We start from the raw sequence: 13,267 nt of genomic DNA, 5'->3' as shown, positions 1-13,267 counted from the left end.
CCCCCTTTTCAAATCCTCCTATTCATTGTATCCAGTCATCACTGGGGCAAGGAAGGGAGTCGATTCAGTCCTGAGCTCTTTTAAAGTCAACAGCGTGAAGAGAACACAAAATGAATGTGCTTCCCCTTCTAATGTGCCAGATCCTAGGCTCATCTGTCACGGAGTCCATTTCCAAACCTCCACTGCTTGCAAGGCCAAACAGCACATCTAAATGCGGGAAAGGTTTTAAAAGAAATGCATTGGAAGCATTGAAAGCCAGAGCAGCCTGCCAGAGAGCAAGCACTCTCCCTCCAAGCCATTCTCCACCACCCCTTCTCTACTGACCCAAGAGCTGCAAGCCCATGGCTCTCCGGGAGGCAGCACTCCAGCACCACGGAGCAGCGTGCAAGCTCGGGGAACCGGCCTTTTTCTTTCCCCAGGGGCATGATATGCCCAGGAGGCAGGGAGAAATCTAGCCAGAGAAACAGTTCCATCACATCAGGGGCAATCTCAGGTCCGCTAAGCCAGAACAGGGACCACACCTGGGCCAACGTCGCAGAGGCCTGACAGCCAGTACCAACGGTCCCCTCACCGCCCATGTGGCAAGTCTGGGTGACCAGCGGCGTCGTTGTGAACAGTGCAGCCACGCAGTGGGTGTGGGTGTGCGCGAGGCCGGAGCTCCTACGCCCGTGCACCTCGGGCGCCCCTCTCTGGGTGTCGGCGGCCATGACTCTTAGGAGAACCCGAGAAAGTCCGGTCAAGTAGGGATGGGAGAGCTGGGGCTAGCCTGGGGCGCCCTCCCTGACCAGCAACCCTAACATTCCCGGCTAAAGAGCTAGCCACACGGTCTGCCGGGACGGGCGCACAAAATGCTGGAGCCCAGGGTGGGCCGAAGAGCTCCCCAGGGAAGGGGCGCACTCTGCAAGGAGGGAGAACTAAGATGTTGGGGTGGCCGAGGCCAAGCCTTAGGAGGTTCAATCGGCGGTTTAACAAACCAAAAAAACCCAGCAGGGCTCCAGGCCGGAGGTGCTCTGAGTCAAGGCCTGGGCAGCAGGTGTTACGGGTTTTCTTCCCCAGTGGATGTCAGTCTCCGAGCTAAATGAAAATGCGGCCCCAGGCATCGCCCCTTGGACCCTTCCCCACCCGGGGAACAAGGAACTTTCTAGGCTGTGGTTAGACCGAGCCTCAGAGGGGTGCAGGGGATAAAGTGGGAAGGCACTAGTCGAGGCCAGTGGTTTCCACTGGGGACGGGGTTGTCTCGAAAGTCCGCATGCCTTTCCGGGTACTCAAGCTGCAGCCAGACGCTCGCGAAGTTCCAGGACTCGCCGCACCCACCAGGTCTGCCCCCCTCCCCGACTCGGTCGCCGGGAGCAGGTCCCGCCGCCCGCGCCGCCGCTGCCGCAGCCCCGGCGTTTGGCTGCAGCAGGGCGCGGGAAAGGGCACTTTGGCGCGGAGTGGGAACCGAGGAGAATGTGGCGGCGCGGAGCCTGGCGGCGACACTCCCTCCCCCGTCCCTCAGCACAACCCCCGCCCCCGCCTCCCAGTCTCTCAGCACCCTCTAGCCCCCACCTGAGTCCTCCCGCAAAGCGTGCTCGGGACCCCCGCCCTGGGCGCGCGCCCACCTGAGCCTCTGCTAATCCAGAGTGCCAAGGGAGGGGGACACTTGGGGAGGGGGGTGGTGGCCGCAGTCTCCTGGCGGCTCTGGAGGGGACGCGGGCTTCATTCCGGAGAAAATGGGCGGGGGCAGGGAAGGGCAGACCCTGCAGACGCGGAAATGAGGAAGGGGCGCGCCATTCCTCCGGCACGGGCGTGCCAACCAGAATCGGGCTGCCGGGGAGGGCTCCAGGAAAGTTTATCGGGGAAAAGCCTGGCACCTTGGGGGCTGAGAGGCTGGAGAAACTGAAGCCATGGTCCATGTGCCCCGCGGATGTCTGTCTCCCAGGCCCCTACACCGGCCGGATCCGGCCAAGTTGCGGCTGGGGTTGGGGTTAGCAAAGAGGGTGAGGGTAGAGGTGAGGACACGGTGGAGGGTGGAGGAGGATGGGGGCAGACAGAGGCGAGGATGAGCTGGAGGGTGGGCGCTTGGGAGGAATAGAAGGTTACGAGGGGGAGAGGGGGGAAGGGACAGGAACCGGGTTAGAGATGGGTGGGCTCGGGGCTCGGGTGGGGCGCGCGGCGGCCGCCGACTCCCCGGCGCGGCCGGACTTACCCGCGGCGGCTGAGGCGCTGAGCAGCCCCCAGCCCAGCAGCAGCAGCAGCAGCGGTGGCGGCGTTGGCGGCGGCAGCAGGCGGCCCCAGCGGCTCCCCGCGCCAGGCACGAGCGCCGAAATCCCGGCTTCGCCGCGAGCCCTCCCCGCGGGGCAGCCGCAGCGCCCCTGCTCCCGTCTCCGCGAGCGCGGCATGGCGCGGCCGGCAGCGCCGAGGGAGAGGCTCCGCTCGCCGCCTAGGAGAAAGGAGGTCAGGAGAGCTCTGGCGCTTCTTTCTGCTCGGAAAAAATCCCGGTACGCGGGAGCCCTGAGCTTCTGCGGCTGGAATGAACCAAGTGTCCGCCCGGCCGGGGAGAGGCGCGCTGCGCTCTCGGAAATGACTCGCTCCAATCCCGCTTCGCGGGGTTCGCGCCGGGGGGCGGGGGGGGGGGGTGAATTATCCCCGGATTAATCACTCCGGAGCCGCTTCTCCGCCGCTCCAAATGCTGGGGGTGGAGGCGCAGCAAAGGAAAAAATATTGGGGGGTGGGGGTTCCTCTTCAGCGCCACCTCCACCTCCAGATAAACCACAAATTACATCTAAAGGGTTGTTTATTCCTGTTTGTTTTACAATTGACCAGTTTCTTTTAAGTTCAGTTCTCTCATTTCCATTTATAAGATCACCCATTAATACACCTTCCATACACACACGCGGCACACACACAGTGATACAGACACACGCACTCACACATAGGCGCGCGCGCGCGCACACACACACACACATACACACACGCCTCTTCCACGTTTGGAAATTGGAATACAGTCTGGGAAAAGGTAATCAAAGAAGGGCGCAGTTCCCCAGGTCACGGCTCTCACGAGCTGATCCTGAGTGGTGGCTTTGAACTTGCAATTTGGGGCCTGGGGCGATGCTTCGGAGCCCCATTCGCAATATCCTCCTACCCCATCCCAGGAGAAGGGTGTGTGTGCGTAGACCCAGGGTTAAGAATTGGAAGGCGAGTGGGGCGGGGGGACCCGCTCATTTGGCTCCGTAGTGTCTTACCCCTACCCTAAAATAAAATCTCAGGATGGAGGGAGCTTGTGTGCGCTGGGGGGCTGGGGGGCTGGAGGAGGGGGCAGGTGAGGTTAGTGGAAGGACGGTGCAAGAGTTACTTGTACAATTTACCCTCAAAATTAAATAACCGGACCCTGCTTCTTCTCACTCTTATGCTCCCCCTCCCAGCCATGGCCCCACACCAGGCGAGTTTTTCCCAATGGCGTGCGCAGCTCCCCAGCTCTCCCCGGTCGTCGCCGCCGCCGCCAGGCCCCAAGAGCTCAGCGTCGGTCCCCACCCCATCCCCCACCCCCACTCCGTCGCCGTCTCTGTCTCGTCTCCTCTAGGCTTCTCCGTCAGTCACGATAGCTCCTTCGCTGTCTAGGCCAAACTCTGGGCGAGAGGGAAGAGACGCTGCAGGGGGGAGGCCAGAGGGGACGGGGAGGGGCAAGGCTGGGGGAGGAGGCTCCCGCTGGCGCGCCCAGCGGAAAAGCACTAGCCGGTGAGCACCCCAACCCCTTTGCCAGAGGCATCTAGGAGAGGCTGCGCTCCGGGCTTTTAGGGGGTTTGGCCAAGCCGGAGCTCTGGCATCTGCGAACCCAGGGGGCAGTGGCCTGCGGTCGGCGGAGCCTGGGAATTTCGGGAGAGAGTGTGGAATGGGCTATGGGGTTGCTGATCCGGGGTGGGGAAGGTGGCAGGCAGGGCCAGAGGAGTGGATGCTTGTCCCCGCTCCCCACGAAAAACTTGCGCCCGGAGCCACGATCTCTCAGCCTCCTTGATGCCCGTCTCCCTCCCCCACCCCAGGTTGTTCCGGTTTCCCTGCATGAGCTCATCCCACAGCTGGGGAGCCAGCCCGGTGGCCCGAGGCAGCGAGCTTCCTCACCATCGCCGGCCCCATCCCCACCCCCAACACACTTGGTTCCTTGCCCCTCCCCAAGCTGCTTCGCTGGGTGCCAAGAACCGACCGAAGCAGCCAGAACTTCACAGTGAAAGGCCTGCTTTATGTCTCTGGGGCAGCGTGGGGAGGGGGTTTGTCTCTTCCCGTTGTCCAGGCCCAGCCCCCAAAAGAGAGGGCTCAGCCAGCCAAGACTGGCCTAGCCCCGGCCTTCCCACCAGCGCTGGAGAGGAGAGAGGGACTGGCTGAGCCAGAAGTGGGTAGTGGCCTTAGGGGAACAGTTGGTGGGGCCTTCCCCCTCTCCTGCAGGGTGGGGTTCTCCTCCAGAGAAAAGAGCTGGCAGAGATGCCCAGCCCTCCCCTGCAGCCCACAGCTGAGCAGAAGAGAGTGTGGGCTGCTCTGTAATTCTGGGACTCCAGGCCAGTGGACTTCCCCCATCCCCTCTCAGCCCCAAAACTTTGCTCTGTGGCGGCAACAGCAGCTGATGTTTACCCCGAAACCCGCCTGGCAAAAGGAACATTTGTCATCCTTCTCCCTGGGCACTGTAGACGGCAGGGCACCCGTTTTATCCCTGTAACTGGCCCAGTTAATCACTTCCCCCACCATTCGTGCACCTCTCTGATCTATTGGAGTCTACATGCATTTACTGAGGCCTCCTGGGCGCTGGGCCCTGCGCCAGCCTGTACTATGGGCAATCCAGAGGTGTAAAATGTGTGGTCCAGCTCAGGAGGATGTGGGGCAGAGACAGAAACCCCCGGACAACCCATACAGGCCGTGGTAATCACTGACAGAAGGGGCATGTTACAGAGACATATGAAGACAGTAAGCTTTCCTTGGACTCAGGTGATTGGAAGGCTAATTTAAGGAGAGAAGTAGGATTTTGGCCAGACCCTGAGGGCTGGATGGAGATGTTGATAAGGTGAAGATTGATTTACTCAACAAATATGTATGGAGCATCATTACGTGCCGGACCCTGTGGTAGATAATGAATACACACCCAAGTGAACAGTCCTGCCTTGAAGAAGGCAAGTGATAAATAAACACACATATATATATATAAAGTTAATAAATTAAGGATGCTATTAAGGACAAATTTATGGTACTATGAGAAGGAATTCTGGGGCATACCTTAAATAGGTGGTCTGGGAAGGCCTTTCTGAGGTGGTGACCTTGAAGACGAGAGGGAAAATTAAGCAAGACAGCCATGCAAAGAGTTGGGGAAAGGGCATTTGGTATGGAGAGCATGGGCTGGCCTTGAAAAGGAAGGGAGGGTGACCAGGAGAAGGAGGATGGGGCTGGATCAAGGTGATTGACAGGAGACACCCAGGAGGTGAGAGAGGGGACTGGCCAGAGCCAGATCATGCCAGGTCTCCTGGGGCATGGTGAGGAGTTTGGGTTCTCATCTCAGGCAGTGGGAAACAGGAAGCTAGTTTGCTAGAGCTGCTGCCATAACAAAGTACCACACACTGTGTGGCTTAAACACCAGAAGCTTACCGCCTCACAGTCCTGGAGGCTGGAAGTCCGAGATCAAGGTGTCCATTCTCCTTGACTTATAGATGGCCATCTTCTCCCTGTGTCTTCACCCTGTCCCCCCTCTCCCCTCTGTACCTGTGTGTGTCCAAATTTCCTCTTCTTATAAGGACACTAGTCATATGAGATTAAGGCCCACCCTAATCTCATTTTAACTTGAGTACTTCTTTAAACCCTGTCTTCAAATATAATCACATTCTGAGGCACTCAGGGTTAGACCTTCAACCTGTGAATTTTGGGGGAACGCAACCCAACCCGTAACAGGAGGGGAGGACTTTTCAGGTGGAGGAAGGAAAGAGCAAATGCATGACAGTCAGAATATGTATTTGAAGAGACACCTGGTAAGGCTGAGCATAGCGTGACTGCTTTAGCAGGGGATGGTCCAGAAAAGTGGACAGCTCTGACACCAGAGAGGTAGATTTTCATTTCTAGGAAACAGAAGCCAAGCCACACGGCCTGGCCTGGCATGTATTGTGACTTCTCTGTGGAAACAGATAGGAAGGGAAGGGGCAGGCAAAAGAGAGACAGCGTGGGAAGTTACTGCAATAATCTGAGCTGGAAGTGATGTGGGCAAAGGCAGAGATGGGGGCCCTGGGAACATTCGCAGGGCCAGGGAGAGGGGAGAAGCCAAGAGATGCTAACAGCCCTCTCCCCTATAGCCTAGGAGAGTGTGTCTCCCCAGACCTGGCTCCCTCCTTGCCTGCCCCCTTCATTCTCCCAGGAACAATAGGCGGCCATGGGTCAAGGTCTCTCCACAATACTACGTTGCAAAAAAACCCACTGCAGTATAGTGACTCGCCAAGATAAGCCTAATATCCAGGTAAGATCAGAGTTCATTTTAGAAAGAAAACAACGCCTGATGCTCTGGAGGACTCAGCCTGATTCAAGTAAGGACTGTAGACTGATACACTGAAATTTTCATTCTGACTCAAGAAGAAAATAAAAGAGCCTTCTAACACCACGAGAGAGAGAGAGAGAGATGGAAAAAGTAAGAGAGTAAATGGGATGCTCTAGCAATGAGGGCAGACATGGAGGCTGAGGGGCAAGCAGGACTACAGAGAGGAGCTACAGAGCAAACACGAAGGCTCAGAGGACAAGCCTGTGGTCTGAGTGGAGGGCAGAAATTTTAAAATCAGGAGCATGATCAGACAGAAGCTGGTATTTCCCAAGGGTGAGGCTGTCATGTAGAGATGAGAGTGATCTGCTTCCCAAGGAAAAAGTGACAGAAGGAGTTCAGGAAGAAAAAGCCCAGAACAAACTTCGGTGAGGCTGTGCACCTCCACAGCCACGAGGGAGAAGTGCGAAGGGCCCACAGTCTGGGCCATACCTCCAGTGCTACCGAATGCTGGGGCCACTGAATTCTGACGTCTTGCAGGAAACTCTCCATTTGTGAAACAAGGAAAGGGACAGAGCTCGCATCCGTGGCAAAAGAGGTCACATTTTCCCTCTGCTTCTCAGAGGCTACCATCTGCAGGAGGGGGCTATCATCTCTCCTTGACGTTCCTCCAATCAGCTATGCCGTCAGGCCTCCATGCCCTTACTCAGGCTCTTTCCTCTGACTGCAATACCATTCTCTCTCTCATCTGTGTGGAGTAAATGATTCCCAATCATCACTCAGCTCAAGTGTCACCTCCCCCAGATAGCCTTTCCTACCAGCCCACCCCCTACCTCCCCTCTGCTGGGTTAGATGCCCCTTGCAGCATGGGCAGCTAGCTGGACATCAAAAATGTATGCTTCCCTTCCCATAGCATAGAACAATGGTTCTCAACCAGGGGTGGTCGTGCGCCCCCACCGCAGAACACTTGGCAATGTCTGCAGACATTTTTGGTTGTCACAACTGGAGGGTGCTACTGGCATACAGGGTAGAGGCCAGGGACGCTGCTAAACATCCTACAATGCCCAGGGAAGCTCCCTTCCACCCCAAAGAAATATTCGGCCAAAAATGTCAGTAGTGCTGAATTATCACTGAGAAGGGGCTGCCCAGGCAGGACTGCATTTTCCAGTCCCCTTTGCAGTTGGGTGCAGTCCTAAGACAAAGTTCTAGCCAAAGGAATGTAAGTGGTGTGTGTCATTTTAAGGTTTATCCCATAAAATCCTCCCCCTCTTACTCCTCCATCTGTTGGCTAGATACAGAGCATTTGGGTCCCTAGGGGATGGCAGAGCCATGAGATGGAAGAAGCCTGGATCCCAAACCACCATGTGGAGGAAAGTCACCCACCAACCAGGGACGCCTGCATTGGACTGTAACATGAGAACTGACCTTTAACGACATCAAGTCACTGAAATATCGAGATGTGTTACAGCAGCCAGCAATACCCATATACACCCCTCCGTATTTTTCTGTAGTATCCTGTGCAGTCATTCGCTCACTCCTCACTCATTCATTCATTTGTTCATGCCACAAACATTAATCTGCATGCCAGGCTCTGTGCTAGGTGCCGAGGAAACATATACGAAAAGGAGGCAACATTACAGTGATCCCTGCCCTCAGGGGGTTCAGAGTTTATTGAGAAGAGAGTTAAACAGCAAAGCATAATTAATAACTCTGGGACAAATACAGGGTGTTATGGAAATGAGAAGGGCTCCTAGCTCAGCCTGGGGAGAGGGGCAGGTGAGAAGTGGCACTTTCCGGGAAGAAAGCAGTGTGGACAAATGCAGGGAGGGAGACACAGTGTGAAGAATCTGCAGCAGTCCGGGGTGGAGAGGAAGGGCGGGAGGGGCAATATAGTTCTCTTCTGCGACTCCCCGGTCTCTGTATAATTGATGGCTTTCTCATTTGTCTCCCCTAGTGGACTGGGAGCTCCTTATGGCAGAATCCTTCTGCTGAAGTGTCTCCTGAGTCCCTAGTGCCTGGACCGTGTCTGACATTCTCTCCTCTTGGATGTCCCACAGGACCCTCTGCCCCAGCCTGCTCACCACTGAACTCGCCCGCTTCTAAACCTTCACCTCAACCTGCCTCTCTGCTCAGTCCTCCACCTAAGGAAATGGTTTCCACATCCACCTGGTTCTGAGCCTCTTCCTCAGCCCCTACATCCAGGCAATCCCCAAGTCCTCTAAATTCTGCCTCCTTAACATCTCCCATGTCCTAACCAGTGCCCCCATTGTCTCTTTTTCCAGTTTCTGACAAAAACAGCCACATAACAGGTGCCCAGCTCTGCTCTGGCCCCATTCAGTGTGTCTTCCTCTTTGCCATCAGTTATCTTTTAAAACACTAACGTGATTTCACAGCTCTCCTGCCTTCCCGGGATGTTTTGCCATGGCCCACAGGGTGAAATCCCAGCTTTCTGCTAGACCCTCTCTACAAAAGCCTCCGTTACCTGCCCCTACCTGCCCCTCTAGCCTCCTGTTTCCACATGCCCCAGCCCCATGCTCCAGCCATTCAGAGGCACTTGTGCTCCCGCTTTCTCTCTCCTTTCTCTCTGGGCCTTTGTGCATGCTGCTGCCTCTCCTTGGAATGTTCTCCTCCTCCTTCTGTGTCTGGCCATCTCCTATTTGTCCTTCAAAATCCAGTCCAGGCTCAGCTCTTACAAGCAGTCTTCACCAGTGCCATTCAGAATGCCTGGTACATGGTGGGCACTCAGTAGATCTCTGCAGAATGGATGGATGGACAGATGGATGGATGCTTGAGTAGATGCTCAGTAATGTTTGTGGAATGGACCCAAAGGTGTCTTTCCTAGACTTCATTATCTGAGTTCCTTAAAGAAATGCCTTCTCTGAGTTATGATTTAATGTTATGCTCTCTGTCTTCAGAGAACCCTGATGTGAGAAACTGACCAACTTAATGGCATTTCTGTCTTTATGAAAACAGAATTGAATATATTGCCCACTATGTCACTCATGTCCTTTATACAAGGACTCATGATAAATTCATGCTTGGGGTTATTTCCAGGAAACATTTTGTCTCTGCAGATGAAGATGTGTATTTTCTGCTGTCAGAAAATAAAAACTCTGCCATCCAAAGTGTTTCCATTTTTTCTTTAGCTGACAAATAGGGATACCCACTTTTATTACCTTATTACCTCCAAGCGTTCTGACCAATTCAGGTGCCTGAAAGAAGCAACTCTTTCTGCTTTCTTTAGATGGAGTCAGCTCTTGCTTTATTCTTTGATGCTGTAATTTTTACTTTTTAATCTGAAAGCTGCTGCAAATCATCTCAGCAGTCAGATAAATCTTAAACGAATGCATATTGGTGACCAACATCCTGGCACGGAAATTTTGGAAGGAAGGGCAGAACACCAAGCTTCTAGTTGAGAGGGATCCCATATTGAGCCTCACCAGGAATTCTTGAGGTACCTATTAAGACAGGGATCTGGCAGGAAGGCCAAAGCAGGAAGCTGAAGGCCAACGGTATTCTGACTTTGTTGCTACCTTACTGGGCCACCACTGCCAAGTCATATTCTTTCTCTCCACCAACTATGGCCTTCTTTTTCCCTAACTTTAAATGGAGATGTCATAGGCTACCTTTTTTACATGAATAGCTAATAATGACAATAATCGGTGTCTTTTACTGAGGGTACACCACGAGCCAGGCACTGTGCTGAGAACTTTGCGTGCATGTCCCTATTTGAAACTCTCCCCCTCTAAACCTATCTATTGTTTTTACCTCTTTGCAGATGATGAAATGCCAGAGAGGTTAAGCATGTGCAAAGCCACCCTTTAGTAAGTAGCAGAGCAGAAATTCAAATCCAAGTGTGTCAACTGCCACCGCCCAAGCTGTTAACAATCTCTTCACATGTGGGCAAGGAATGGAGGCAATAATAAAGGATGAAATCCCCTGGGAAATGGCAGGGATTGCTGATGGTGTTGCCAGGAGAGAGAAGCCACAGAATCACAGCTTTGCTTCTTGCACTCTCTGATGTCCTTTTCAAAGTCCTGGAAATGTCTGGCTGCTCTGTGGATGGGTTCAGTTGCTGGGACAACATCCAGGAGAGTCCCATTCTTGTGACACATGTCTGCACCCTCCTCTTCCTCCAATTCTGATGGTTTACCTGTCAAGAAATTTACCTGGACTCTCCCTGTGCATGGGCCTGCCTCCAGGCAGTTTGACCTATTTGGCATCATCAGCATGGTAATACAGGTCTCTATGGTTTTTAGGGACCTACAAAAAGTTTGAGGCCTGAAAATGTTTTTATTAGCTCCACAATACAAAGAAGAAAACTACAACATTGAAATCACTAAGTCATTAAATGCAAAATGTAACATTATGTCAACTTCATTAACTGTTGAAGTTAGTAGTCATAAAAATTTCATTAGATCTAATAACAATTTGTAGGTTGGAGTTTTCTCACTGTGTGAAATTTCCCAGGTAGGCCCCAAGATTGGTGGGAAATCATAGTTGACCATAAATTAAATAAATGACTTGAGGCAAAAAGTTTTCAAAAGCAAAATGGCAAAAATCCTTTCGATTTTCTTTTACAGCCAAGAAGTTATATTTATGGTGAGAGGTGGGTTGTTTGAAATACGTTAGGTGAAGGATAGGACCTGCAAGAGTAAACTGGCTTAGGGTCTATGAAGATCTTGAAAGAACACAGGCTGTGCCCACCTTTCTGAATTCTCCAATCTATCCATGTTTGCGTCATTGATGGAAGCCAGGTGAATAGACGTTTGGGCTGGTGAACAGGTAGGGAGAATTGCCTCCTCCTGAGGTTTTCTTGGTTCCAAACAGAAAAACAAGAATCCCAGAATCCTAAATAATGGTAGCTAATATTCATTGAGTACGTAACATGTGCCACACTAACTACTCTAAGCACTGTAGCATGCATTATCTCTGTTGTCACAAAACAACTCTATGAGGTCAGCATTTTATTATCTCTGTTTCACAGATGAGCAAACTGAGGCATAAAGATGTTAAACAACATGCCAAGGGTAACAGAGGAATTAAGGGGTAGTTGAAGAATTTGTACAAGCTAAAAACAATTCATAGATGAAAAGGTGTCCATTACTGTTAAATGCTTCACTTCCACCTCTGAAAAAGACACGGGACAAACCTGTCTTCCTCACTGTTCTGTCTTCAGCACCTTGGACAGGGCCAGGCACCCGGGTACACATGTGCAGGAGGAATATAACTACATGTTGTATGGAGACTGGAACAAGCTCAGTTTTTCCCACACCCACTATGTCACAGGCATTTATGGAATGCTTTGCTCCCTTCACTAGCTTGTGACAACGTCTAAGCTCGAGGTCTTATTCATCTCCCAGCCCTGAGCCTTGCACAATCTTAGCCCATGGTAGGTGCTCAAAAATGAACAACGCCTAGAAAGGCTTACTTGATGATTTGAGTTCATTCCTCGATCACAGAGCAATTTCCCTAGCACAGCTAAAGTTCTCCCTCCCTACACATAGCTCAAAAGCTGCTATTTAGAAACTCCTGTGGCACACATTTCAAAGTAATCACCGAGGAAACTAATATACAGCATTTTCATGTGTCTCTTATGTGCCGGCTGTTGTTGTAGGGACTTTCCATGTGTTAAGTAACTACTTAGTAATAGAACACCTACAATAATTCTACAAAGCAGATGTTCTTTATTACCATCCCATATTACAGATGAAGAGACCAAGTGTTATGAGCTGGATGGTGTCCCTCCAAATTCACACATTGAAGCGCTAACCCCCAGTACCTCAGAATGGGACTATATTTGGAGATAGGACCTTTAAAGTGTGGTTAAGGTAAAATGAGGTCTTTAGTAGGATGGGTCCTAATCCAATATGACTAGTGTCCCTATAAGAAGAGGAGATTAGAATACAGACAGGCATAGGAGGAAGACCATATGAAGTTGCAGGGAGAAGACAACCATCTATAAACCTATGAGAGAGGCCTCAGAAGGAGCTGACAACTTGATCTTGGGCTCCCAGCCTCCAGAAGTGTGAGGAAATGAATTTCTATTGTTTAAGCCCCTACGAAGTGTCAGCCCTAGCAAAGTGATACACCAAGGTACAGAGTACCTTGCCTTACCTGCATAACCTGAAAACATGAACTCAGAATTTGAACCCAGGTAGTCTGGCTCTGGAGTCTGTGTGTTTTGCAACAATGTGAATGTTCTCTGTGCTGTCCAAAATGGTAGCCACAAGCCACATGTGGCGCTTGAAATGTGGTTAATGTAACTAAAGAACTGACATTTTAATTTAATTTACATTAAAACACAATTAAAATTAAAATAGCCACATGTGGCTGGCAGTTACGATATTGACATAGCTTTATAATGTTTCTAAGGATTTCACTTAAGTTTCTTGCAGAATCTTCTAGAAGCTCAACTCTAAACCTCAGCTGTATGCTCCAAGAACATTATTCCTATCTATATAACCTTATCTTTGTTCCCTATTCCTGCTGTATTTTATTTTTTTGCAATCCCTTCTAATTTAGACCCTGTCACCTGGTCTCCTGCTGAAGGGGAGAGAAAATGAAGGAGTGAGTGAACTGGCTAACTTTCCAGAATCCCGTGGCCTGGGCAGTGCAGGGGCTGCTCTAAGCACAGGTGTTAGCCAACCAAATGCCAAGCAGCACAAACACTGAGTGACATTTTCAGAACTATTAATATTTCATCAGAAATGATCACTTTTCCTTTAAATACACTACCTTAAAAGGTTTTCTACATTCTTAACTATAATTTTATTCAGTCTAAGTCCTCGG

General features: G+C 51.8%; 1 protein-coding gene across 4 annotated transcripts in view; it reads right to left on the bottom strand.

Moving 5' to 3' along the window:
• Positions 1 to 2,517, bottom strand: part of CSMD2 (CUB and Sushi multiple domains 2) — a 592,855-nt gene extending 590,338 nt beyond the window's left edge. For all 4 annotated transcript variants that reach the window (XM_023633833.2, XM_023633839.2, XM_023633859.2 and 1 more), the window contains exon 1: positions 2,189 to 2,517. In XM_023633833.2, the coding sequence (XP_023489601.1) occupies positions 2,189 to 2,381 (193 nt within the window). In that variant the 5' untranslated portion in view covers positions 2,382 to 2,517. The remainder of the gene's footprint in view (positions 1 to 2,188) is intronic.
• Between the last annotated feature and the right edge of the window lie 10,750 nt (positions 2,518 to 13,267).

This window comes from Equus caballus, chromosome 2, assembly GCF_041296265.1.
Source record: "Equus caballus isolate H_3958 breed thoroughbred chromosome 2, TB-T2T, whole genome shotgun sequence".
In the NCBI taxonomy this organism is placed as follows: Eukaryota; Metazoa; Chordata; class Mammalia; order Perissodactyla; family Equidae; genus Equus; species Equus caballus.
This window is presented reverse-complemented; position numbering and strand designations above follow the sequence as displayed.